This window comes from Chrysemys picta, chromosome 5, assembly GCF_011386835.1.
Source record: "Chrysemys picta bellii isolate R12L10 chromosome 5, ASM1138683v2, whole genome shotgun sequence".
Classification (NCBI taxonomy): Eukaryota; Metazoa; Chordata; order Testudines; family Emydidae; genus Chrysemys; species Chrysemys picta.
Genome location: NC_088795.1, coordinates 53,698,460 through 53,710,625, shown reverse-complemented (window position 1 = coordinate 53,710,625; position 12,166 = coordinate 53,698,460). Strand labels below are relative to the sequence as shown.

Here is a 12,166-nt window from a genome sequence, read left to right as displayed (position 1 = left end):
TAACCGATCCTGATGTACTTAAGTTGATACCCCACACTTCCTCACTCTGGAATGCATATCACAATCTGATGCACTGGCAGCAGCAGGCTCCTCCATGACTTTTATATGTGGCACCCTTAGTGGCTGGCTTTATTTCTTGTGCTAAAAGCTGGCCCTGGGTTTCTTCAAAGGACATATTACAAAGATGTTCATGTTGGGGAAAATCTCTATTGAAAGTGCATAGAAACAAATCTATGGGACAGAGGTTCATGGATGTGAGAGCATGAGCCAGTGCTGTAGGTCCATTGAACGATGAGTACTGTTCTCAGTATTCTATTTTTGCCCTCACTCTTTCACCTGGAATGCAGGTGTAGCATATTAATGTTCTTTGGAAGTTGTGCATACGTTGAGGAGAGAACTTTGGTCTAGTGGATAGAGCCCTGGACTAGGATTCAGGGGACCTTGGTTCTATCCTTTCTTTGCAACTGACCAGATGAGTGACCTTGGGCAAGTCACTTCACCACTCTGTGCCTCAGTTTCCCCACCTGTCAAATGGGAATATAATGAAACTGACCTCCTTTGTAAAGCACGTTGATCTCTTCAGATATAAAGTCCTATAAAAGAGGTAGGTAGGTATTAACTTTTGAAAATGGCACTTAAGCTTTTAAGTCATTTAAGCACTCTTGACATTTTTACCCATAGTATGAATTTCATTCCTCATATTTGGATTTAGACAGTTGTTTGGTAATATAGGGACTGCTATATCGGATCAGCCCAATGACCCATGTAGCCCAATCCTGTCTCCAACAGTGGCAAATAACAAATGTTTCAGAGGAATTTGAAAGAAATCCTGCATTAATAGCTATGGAGTAACCTGCCAATAGGGAAAGTTTCTTCCTAAGTGAACTTCTAACTGATGAGCATTATGCCCTAAAACATGAGGGGAAATGAAATGGTGGAGGAAAGAAAATCTAATGACAAATTCCTGAAAACTCAGTTGTCTGCAAGTCATACGTTTAGACAAATGTCTTTAATGTCACACATTTGTCCGATATAGTCATCTTACATCATTTCTGAACACTTACAGAATGAATTGTTTGGTTTTTTATTTTTTATGCATAAAAAGAAAACAAAGTATTCCAGGTACTAGTGCACAATTGAAAGGATCCATTTTGTCCTCCATTTTAGAAATTTGGAAGTATACGAGCAGATCTGATTGAACAGATGAGATTTAAGCAAAGACTGAAGGTGATCCAGACTCTTGAAGACACCACTAAGCGCAATGTGGTAGGTCCTTGGAAAAACATGCTTGCTAAGATTAAGGTCAATTGATTTCTGAAATAAAAATATCTTTCAAATGTCACATATATAGGAAGCTTTTAATTGTTAATGTTACATTTCCAAAGGTGCGAACCATTGTGACTGAGACTTCTTTTACTATTGATGAACTGGAGGAACTCTATGCTCTTTTCAAGGTAAAGCTGTAGTCAAGATAAGATCATGTGCATGCAGGAAAAATAAACATTTAGAGTTGACATGAAAACTGCTGTCTGCTAATGAATCGATCTAAATTTGTGAGTTATTTGATGTTGTCGTGTGCCCTGTCATAAACTGGAATTTGCAACTAGATATAATTGAAAATACAAAAGAGCCACTTTTAAATACTAAAGAAATAATTATTTTGCTAACTAATTTGATTAGGAAAATTTATTATCTTGAGGACATCAGTTAGTAGAAAAGTAAGGAAAAGACAGAATCTTGGGTCACGGTTTAAGCCAACTTCCAAAAACTTCTTTGTCTGTCTACCTGATTTGTGGGCATAATTCTGAAAATCTGGCCCCAAAATATCTTCTTTATGCTAAATTTTGGATAGCCCGTAACTTTATGTCGCATGGTACTTGCTACCTGCTACAATTTATGGTTTTAATTTATACTGAATCTTCTGTAGTTTGTCTTGCTGTCCAGAGGCTCTCTTGAAGTAAAGTGTTCTAATAGTAAGTAAAAGCTGGGGAGGAGTAAGAATAGAGTCATAGATTTCAAAGCCAGAAGGGACCATTATGATTATCTAATCTGACCTCTTGCATACCACAGGCCATAGAATTTCATGCAGTAATTGCTGCCTCAAGTGCATAAATTCTGGTTAAACTATAGTATATCCTTTAGAAAGACATTCAGTCTTGATCTACAGACTTCAAGGGAATCCACCATATCTCACTGTATGTTGTTTCAGTTGTTAATTATCCTCGTGGTTAAAATGCCTTATTCTTGCTCAGTCCGTGAGTGACACACACTGCAGTAGGTTGTCTTCTCTTGATTGGCCAGGATTGAGTTTCTTAAATATTCTGGTAAAGGAATGTATTTTCTCTTTGAATCCAGTAACTAGTCTCCATACTTAACTACAGTCCCAATCCTGCAATGATTCTCTAGACTGTATCCCTGCCCCTGAGTATTCTCAGGACTGTGAAATTGGTGAGATTGTGAAAGAGTGAAGGAGTCCAGGATCACCCTGCATGACAGGCCCTATTTCCTTGCTTCTGCCCCCCATGAAATCAATTTGAAAGCCCTTATTGACTTCAATAGGAGCAGGATTAGGCGCTAAAACAAAGCAAGTATTTCTGCAAATGCCAAGGAAATGTTTAACCTAAAGACAGCAAAATTCTGTTTTGACAGGTATGTTGTAATCAGCCACTTTACTAACTTGAAACAATATGTAGCTGTGAAAAAACAAGATTGAGCATATCATGTCTGTGTGTGTGTGTGTGTGTGTGTGTGTGTGTGTGTGTGTATATATATATATATATATATATATATATATATATTTGAGTCACATCTGCTTGCTTCTTTGACCAAAAAATGGTTACTACTATTTTTTTCTGGGGAGCAGAGCTGAATTCTTTTCTGTTTCATAAAGCAATTCTTTTCTTTTCTTTTTTTTTTTTTTTTTGGTAAGAAATGCCAATGCTAGTCAGAAATGAATCTGCTAAACTCGGATGATGTTGTTTTAAATGTATTTATTTTTGTGTTGGTGATATTGTTGAGCTGTTTATAGAAATGGTGGTAATCTTACAGCATTTGCCTTCTGTTCAGGCGGAACATCTGACTAGCTGCTACTGGGGAGGGAACAGCAATGCTTTTGACCGTCACGACCCCAGCCTGCCGTATCTGGAACAGTACCGTATTGATTTTGAGCAGTTCAAGGGGATGTTTGCTCTCCTCTTTCCTTGGGCATGTGGGACTCACTCAGATGTGCTAGCTGCACGCTTATTCAGACTGCTGGATGAAAATGGAGATTCTCTAATCAACTTCCGTGAATTTGTCTCTGGACTAAGTAAGGAGAATTTAATGAATTAACCTGAGCAATACTGTCCATTACTCAGGGTGAGCCAGTCTGTCAGAAACTCTGATGTACTACTGACTGTGACTGGCACTAGTTTAATATAAACAGATGGAATTTAGAGAGTTACAAACATTAAAATTATAGTTAGAATAACATTATGATGTCACTAACATTGGTTTCCAAAGAGGAAAAGGTTAAGGCTGGCTTGGTATTCTGTCCTAAAATCTTTCTGCATTTTTGGTTTTATGCTTTCAGTAGATTGTACTTGTTGATATTTGCCAAGAAATATTTGCTGTTTAATTCTACTTAATGGCATTAGATTTTCATAGTCAGCTGTAATGTAAAATAAATCTCCACCTAACTGAAATTATCTAATTTTCTAAAGATACAGAATATAGAATATCTAAATATTTTTCTAATAAAATAATTCCAACATCTAGTGAACTGCCGTAGAGTACTTAAATTTCATATTACTCGTTTTTCCACAAGCCAAACAACATTTCGATTGACGTTAACATAATAGCAGAGAATAGTTTATCCCTTGGTTACTCTTTGATCATGATCTTGTTTTTCTGGGTCTTTTCTAGCAAACATCTAATTGAGCTAAGTCCTATGATGCTCTTATTTGGTCACAGTTTGTGCAGTTGGGGCTCACACAAAAAAATTGTTCTTAAACAGAAAACCCTATGGCCATTAATGTAGTAATGTGACGATGACTATTTTTGAGAGCTGCAAATGTAAACACTCTTCTAGTGAAGAAATGAGTTAGTGTTTAAACCACAGAAATCAGAGTCAGATGGTCTGTGTTCTTTTCCTAGTTCTACCACAGACTAGATTTACTGTGTGATCTTAAGCAAATCACTTAATTTCTTTGTTTCAGTTTTCCTATGTAAAAGGATAATTCATAAATGTTTGTAAATCTCTAAGAACTCTTCTGATAGAAGCTGCTAATAATACTAACATGTTTAATGGGATATTGTTTAGGTACAGCATGTCATGGAGATCTTACAGAGAAACTGAAGCTGCTCTATAAAATGCATGTATTACCTGGTGAGTAAAAGACATTTAAAATAACTGATTTCTCAGTCAAAACAGAAAATTGGAATGTGGTTACTTAGTCTCCATTTTCCCAATTAAAAAGACCTCTAGTTTCCCAGCTAAAAATAGAAGAGTGAAATTTCCTTTAGATACTAAGTACATGCAGCAGTCAAACAGAAGAGCTTCTGTCCTCGCCTCACCATGAGTCCAGGGGATCTTCAAGCACACTTCAGTCTTCTGCTCTGCTCATCATAAATGGGTCATTTTTATAGACATTTGCTTGTTTTCCTGGGTGTTAGTGGCTGCTGTTGTGCCCATCAAATTGGGTAGTGTAATTCCACTGACTCACTATGGATATCTCATCAAAGAAACTAGTGCTGTCTGAAGCCAGGTCAGCAAGGTACCTAAGCCTGTGCATAAGTTTAAGCATGCGAATAGTCCCACTGGCTGCATGTGATTAAAGTTACGCACATGCTTAAGTACCTTGCTGAAGATGCGTGAGTGCTGCAGGATACTTAAGGAGCCCCTCGTCTCTAATAAATACTGCCTCTGGGGCAAGCTTGAATGAAGATACTCATTAGTTGCTCAAATGATTCAGGACACATTTTTATTGAATTACAAATCAAATAAAACTAACCACAGGGCTGGAAGTCCTGGTAGCTATGAAAATGGGAGCACTTGGTTTGCCTTTCCAGCCTGTGATAGGCTATGGAGGCCCTCCTTTGTTTCCAGCAAGCAAGGAGTTAACTCTCTGCTTAGAATTCATACAGATGTGCAGAATATGAGTCAACAGTGTAACGCTGTCACAAAACGAACATCCTTTTGGGATATATTAGCAGAAGTGTTGTAAGCAAGACACAAGAAGTAATTCTTCTGCTCTACTCCACGCTGATAAGGCCTCAATTGGGGTATTGTGTCCAGTTCCGGGCGCCACATTTCAGGAAGGATGTGCACAAATTGGAGAGAGTCCAGAGAAGAGCAACAAAAATGATTAAAGGTCTAGAAAACATGACCTATGAGGGAAAATTGGAAAAAATGGGTTTGTTTAGTCTGGAAAAGAGAAGACTGAGAGGGGACATAAGTTTTCAAGTATGTAAAAGGTTGTACAAGGAGGAGGAAGAAAAATTGTTTTTCTTAACCTCTGAGGATCGGACAAGAAGCAATGGGCTTTAATTGCAGCAAGGGAGGTTTAGGTTGGACATTAGGAAAAACTTCCTAACTGTCAGGGTGGTTAAGCACTAGAATAAATTGCCTAGGGAGGTTGTGGAATCTCCGTCATTGGAGATTTTTAAGGCTAGGTCTACGCTGGGGGGGGAGGGGGGTCGACTTAAGATATGCAACTTCAGCGACGCGAATAGCGTCGCTGAAGTCGGCGTATCTTAGGTCGATTTACCTGGCCATGAGGACAGCGGCAAGTTGACCGCTGCTGCTCCCCCGTCGACTCCGCTTCCGCCTCTCGCTGCGGTGGAGTTCCGGAGTCGACGGCAGAGCGATCGGGGATCGATTTTATCGTGTCTACACTAGATGCGATAAATCGATCCCCGATAGATTGATCACTACCCACTGATCCGGCGGGTAGTGTAGACGTACCCTAAGAGTAAGTTAGACAAACACTTGTCAGGAATGGTCTAAATAATACTTAGTCCTGCCATGAGTGCAAGGGACTGGACTAGATGACCTCTCGAGGTCCCTTCCAGTTCTGATTCTATGAATAGAGTAAGAAAAGTTTAGGGATGAAGGGCCAAGTAAGGCTCTGAGAGAATACAGGAAAGTCTAAATAAACAGCTGCTTACTAGTCAGGAGCACAGTTGCCAATTTTCACATGGTAAATAAGCACCCCGACTTTCACAATAAGCCAAAAACCAAGCTAATCCCATTTTAAAACAAGGCCAAAACAAACCAATCCCTAAGAACCCCAACACTCTGTGACTAGATCCCCCAGGTGTGCATTCTGTGACTGTGGTGGGCCCGCTGTGCACCCCTGACTCTCTCCCCCCTGCTTGACCCCCATTTACCCCTGCTCGCTGGGAGCCGATCAAAAAAAAAGAAGCAAGGAGGAGGATAGGTAAGTTCTTTAAGAAGACAGAGCACTATCCCCAACTGATCCATCTCTTGGGGTTGTAAGCGACATCAGTTTATATGCATCAGTAGTGTGAGTGTAAGTCTAAAAGCATTTGTGGGTGTGGGAGTCAAACTTACATCTCTCTCAATTACCCTAATACACATGCCAGACCCAAACTAAGGGCAGGCAGTCTGGCTCAATGCCAGTAACATGTATCCACTGAAGAGAGGGGACTGCCCTCTATCCAAGTGATGAACTGATAGGTGTCTTATCCCTCAGTAAGATACGTAGCTCATCTCACCACTGCTCTAGGGTTGAGAAGCTCAATTACACATGCGCACAAGCCAAACCTTTGATGCAGAAATAGTTTCAGATGCACAACACAAGTTAGGATATTAAGTGCCTTTTTACTAACAAGCAAAGCATTCAGTTTTTCTCCCAGGACGAACTTATTAGAACGAAAGATGGAATCCCGTAAACACAACAGAACTGCCAGAGTTATACTCTGCAATGGTGACTAGAGAGGTGGGGAAGTGGGATTGGGTGCAAGGAATCCACACCATTGTGAGCCACAGAGTAGTGTTTTGGAATAGCTCTCTCCTGACATCAGTGTAGTGCAGGAAGGGGAGGGACAAAGATCCATTACTCTAAATCAATGGGCCAAATCCCCCATAGGGGGCAGGGAGCAACAGCAGCCGCTCATACCACTTGTGGGCTGAAGTACCTGCTCAGAGAAACTGCTCTGGACCCTGAAGAAGAGGACAATTCCTTCCTCTAAGACCACAGGGATCTCCGATGTAAGACCCTGCACAGCCGACCAGTGCTTTGACTTGGAGGATACATAGGTCGGAAATGTCCTAGTGACTCAGGCCAATGATACATTTAGTGCATGTCTCTCCCAGTGAGTGACCAGTACAAGAATCTTCAGAAGAAGGTACAAGAAATCTATTTAGCGGACAGTTATGAAATATTTCGACAGGTTTCAGAGCATCCGAAGAAGTGGGCTGTAGTCCACGAAAGCTTATGCTCTAATAAATTTGTTAGTCTCTAAGGTGCCACAAGTACTCCTGTTCTTCTTTTTGCAGTTATGAAATAATCTGCCCACAGAAGTAGTTTCTTCCTAACCACATCAGGTAGTGGTTGGCTTCTCTCTGAAACATGAGGGGTTATGTGCTTTTTTTTACTATCCTTCCTAAGTGTGGATATCCTCTTATGTGGTACTACACTTCTAAAATGTGAAACCCTACATTGACACAAATCTACTTTGTTTTTCTAATTAAAAATGCAGTAATTTCTTTTTCATCACACAGATCCATCCCCTGAGCAAGAAGAGCCAGATTCTGCTTTCGAAGCAACTCAGTACTTTTTTGAAGACATCACTCCAGAGTATACACATGGTAGGTGACTTTTCTCTGCAAGAGCATTATCTTGTCCTTTCAGTGTTTAAGACCCTAAATACTTGTTAATACTAATAACCTTATATTTAAACGGCTACTTTCTCATTGGATTAAAATGAAGAAATAAAATATTTTATGTAAAAAGAAATGTATATGACTAGTGTTTGTTCTCTGAGATATCTGAAGATGTCTGTGTTTTCAATAAGGCCTTCCTTCGATGCTGTAATGAAGAATTACTCTTGGGGTAATGCCATCAGTGTGGTGGTGGTATGTCACAAGTTAAGCATGTATGACTTTGTGAAGGATCAAAATGAGTACACCTCTACCCCGATATAACGCTGTCCTGGGGAGCCAAAAAAGCTTACCACGTTATAGGTGAAACCATGTTATATCGAACTTGCTTTGATCCGCCAGAGCGTGCAGTCCCGCCCCCCCCAGGAGTACTGCTTTACCACGTTATATCCGAATTCATGTTATATCAGGTCACGTTATATCTGGGTAGGGGTGTATGATGGGCTGTAACAGGAGTAGAATCTTGTTTAAATGTGTTAGTAAGAATTGACAAAAGTGGCAAAACAATTGATGATGCATGTGGACAGTACCCTGAAAGAGTGAGAGGCTGTATCTGGCTATACGGTATAATCTCTCCATGGTGTGCAGAACCTTGACTGGGGATAGACATGAGCATAGTGTCTGTGCATCCTCTGTTTGTTATGGAAGGGGTCTCACTGTCAGCCTGCAGATCTTATTTATTTGGTTCCAGTAGCTTCAGCAATGCGATTGGAAGAGTGGGGCTGAAGATGGAACAGCAGCTGCAGAAATTAGGGTCTCCAAAATTTCATAATATAGGATGCGTTCTTTAATCTGCATATGTGTCATATTTTACAGATAAGCCATTTTGGCAGTGGGTCTTTAGATGCTTTGAGTGGACATTTCAGTGAAGTCAATAGGAGCTGACTTAGGCCAATGCTGAGAACTTTTAAAAGTTCATCCTTTGTCGCTATTAAATTTTAAATCCTTTTTAAAAAACAAAAACAAAAAAAACTTATGAGATGGCTGGAAGTTGAAGCTAGACCAATTCAGACCGGAAATAAGATGTACATTTTATCAATGAGCGCAATTAACCACTGGAACAATTCACCAAGGGTTGTGGTGGAGTCTATATCACTGACCATTTTAAAATCAAGATTAGATGTTTTTCTAACAGATCTGCTCTAGGAATTATTTTGGGGAAGTCCTGGGCTTGTGTTACACAGGAGGTCAGATTAGGTAATCACAATTGTCATTTTGGCCTTGGAATCTATGAAATATCACGTGTACCCCTGTACAGAGCTTGGATGAAGAGAGAAGCTATAATAAGAAACCTCTAAAATCTACTTAAAATATATTTTTAATACATTATAATACAACAACTTCTGAAGTCTGAAGCTTTCTATGTCCCCCATTAGGAAGCAGAGAATCTCTCCTTTCCAATGGCTTAAAGCTTCTGGTTCGAACCCTGAAGTGCCTGGAGACATTGGAAGTTACACGTCACTGTTTGAGGACTGAATATTGCCCCTCATGCACATTGGGTTTCTGTAATTTTTGGGAAAAGAAGAAAACATTTTTTTCTGAAGGTTGTTTGAAACTATTGCTGATGATTGATTGGAACATTAGAAGTGTCTCCTGGGAGATTGCTTAGTGGGCAGAGTGTATGAGAAGCAATTAGATGTACATTATAAATTCAAGTTATCATATGGATATCACTGTAAGCAGATGGTGGTGATATTTATTTGGTGGAATCCTTAATCATGGCCCTGGGCATTGTATTGTACACAAAGATGGTCCTTGTACATGTCTTTATTTTATTAATTACATGGAAGTTGTAAGCAGATGTAAAAATAAGCAAAAAATTGGTCATAGTTTAGTCCTATCGTTCTTGACTGTGTCCTTTTCATAAATGTAAAACTTTGGTTATTCTACTTTGTTTTGCTCTGTAAACATGAATACGGTACATATGCATATCTGAAACTACAATAAATCTCTCATATACTTCCCAATAGTTGTTGGCCTTGACAGCAGGAACAAACAAGGGGCAGATGATGGGTTTGTTTCAGTGAGCCTGAAACCAGACAAAGGTACATATTTTCTCTGTATATTTTACTGCTTGAAAGATGGATTCTTTTGAAGAAAGAAAAAATGCTAATGCAGGACCTCATAATGGACTTTGTCTTCCTCTTTTCTGGCCAATTCACTGACATTAGGTAAGAAAAACTCACAAGAAAATAGAAACTACCTGAGAATGTGGAGTCAAGAGAATAAATCCAAAGCAAAGAATGCAAAGGATTTACCCAAATTGAATCAGGTAAATGCTAGAAGTTTGGTCATATGCCAAAATGAATATATAGTAGATTGAGCAAATGTTAGTCTTCAAATTGCAGGTTCATATGACAACTTGATTTAAAAATATTGCAAATATTAGAATGGCTGTTTTGGGGACAGGAATGTGGGGAACAAAGGGCACAAGTTGCTGCTATTGAATATCAGGCCATACAAACTTCTGTTGGGAGTTAAAAATAAATGGTATATCATTCATGCTGTGGAATTTTTAAAAAAAAAAAAAAAAAAAAAAGATGCTTTGGAAGGAGAGTGCCAGTCCCAGAAATTCAAAAATAATGATCCCCTGTGTCCTATTGATAAATTCTTGTGAGGGGAAAAATTGGTTGACTGTTTCATTCCTTAAACCCACAGAAGTTAGAGATTGTAAAGACTATGGCCTGGTCTACACTAGAAAATTAAGTTGAGTTATCTGTGTCACTCAGGTGTATGAAAAATCCACACCCTGAGTGGTGCAGTTATGATGACCTAATCCCCAGTGTACACAGCACTAGGTCTACGAAAGAGGTGGATTACCTACACAAATGGGCGAACCCTTCCTATAGTCGCAGGTAGTGTCTACACTGAAGCGCTACAGGGCACAGTTGCAGCTGTGCCGCTGTAGTGTTTTACGTGTAGACATAGCCTTGTTGGGCAGCTATTCCTTTCATGAGTGGGCAGTGAAGGATTATTCTCTACAGTAAATTGTCCTGTGTTTTGTCCAATCCATGTTTAATTTTTTAAAGAGATGAGACTTCTGACATTTCCATTGAAGGAGGATTCCACAGTATAAAGGTATGTCTACACTGCAGCTGGGAGCATGCTTCCCAGTGCCGATAGACATATGTTATCTCTGATTGAGCAGTGTGCTAAAATAGCAGTGTGGCCTCAGCGGCACAGGCAGGGACTTGGGCTAGCGGCCCAAGTACAAGCCTGCCCAACTCCTTGAATATGGATTCGGGCAGCTAGGCCTAGCCACCACATACATAGTGCTGCTGTTAGCAGGCTAGCTCAAGCAGAGCTAGCGCATTTCTGTCTACCCACGGTGGGAAGCATGCTCCCAGCTGCAGTGTACACACACTCATATAGCCTAAACACGTCTTCTTTTCATCCCATTAATTCTAGTTATTCCCTCTTCAGACTATCTTATGCAATATATTTCTTACTTCCATGCCTGATTACTTTGTTTTGAAGACTGAAACTCTGTTTATCTGGATTACCATTTTCAATCAACAGGGAAAATTGATTTAAATTTCAAATCAAAGTGATTAAAATCACCAATTTAAATCATGATTTAAACCAGCAAGCAGGAAACCTGGTACTTTTTTAGTTATTTTCCTAAAGAAAAGATGATTCTCATTGGTAACTATTAAAATATGGGTTGATTTGCAATTAAATATGGTCTTTACTCTAAATTTGGTGCTTCCTTTTACTAACCAGGAGAATACTCTATATCTGTACACATTTATTTAAGCACTTATATGGCCTAACACACTGTTACCGTGGATTTGAGGGGGGGGTGTACCCCAGTATGTGATCAAGCCAACTGTAACCATATTATGTGCATTCAGCCACCATGAATTAATAAAATAGAACACCACGTAGTTAAGGGTTAATTGAAAAGCAGGCTTTTAGAGGCAAGGTAGAAACTAGCTGGCAGTTTCTGCTAATCAGAATGGGAGGAGGGGGAAAACAAGTCAAAAAGTGAGACTGAAAACCTTGGTGGATGGAAGACCTTGAGTCTGCGCGCCTCTGATGTAGAAGTTTACTAAAAGTTAGGAAGAGTGATGATTTAGTAGGGGTCATTATGACCTATGTATTTTGTAGAAGTTAGTTGAAAAAGACTAGCTAATATGGTGTATTTTGGAGCAGTCCTCTGAAGCCATCTTGAGAGAGATTTTTCATAACACCTTTTCTCCCCAGTGGGTGAGCAACTGGCCACTGCATACCCGCTGTTAATTACTCAATACTGTTCCGAATGTTCGATAAATATCTGGG

At 39.6% G+C, this 12,166-nt stretch overlaps 2 protein-coding genes across 11 annotated transcripts in view; one reads left to right on the top strand and one right to left on the bottom strand.

Moving 5' to 3' along the window:
• ELMOD2 (ELMO domain containing 2) overlaps positions 1-12,166 on the bottom strand; it is a 49,758-nt gene that overhangs the window by 2,659 nt on the left and 34,933 nt on the right. For 2 of the 3 annotated variants that reach the window (XM_065597749.1, XM_065597747.1), the window contains exon 9: positions 554-593. In XM_065597749.1, the coding sequence (XP_065453821.1) occupies positions 592-593 (2 nt within the window). In that variant the 3' untranslated portion in view covers positions 554-591. Of the gene's footprint in view, positions 1-553; positions 594-7,726; positions 9,389-12,166 lie in introns of those variants that run through there. The other variant, XM_065597748.1, reaches the window with a different exon arrangement.
• TBC1D9 (TBC1 domain family member 9) overlaps positions 1-12,166 on the top strand; it is an 83,476-nt gene that overhangs the window by 67,741 nt on the left and 3,569 nt on the right. For all 8 annotated transcript variants that reach the window (XM_065597712.1, XM_042850301.2, XM_005284320.5 and 5 more), the window contains 7 exons: positions 1,168-1,266; positions 1,386-1,454; positions 3,067-3,307; positions 4,301-4,366; positions 7,727-7,813; positions 9,856-9,930; positions 10,057-10,157. In XM_065597712.1, the coding sequence (XP_065453784.1) occupies positions 1,168-1,266; positions 1,386-1,454; positions 3,067-3,307; positions 4,301-4,366; positions 7,727-7,813; positions 9,856-9,930; positions 10,057-10,157 (738 nt within the window). The remainder of the gene's footprint in view (positions 1-1,167; positions 1,267-1,385; positions 1,455-3,066; positions 3,308-4,300; positions 4,367-7,726; positions 7,814-9,855; positions 9,931-10,056; positions 10,158-12,166) is intronic.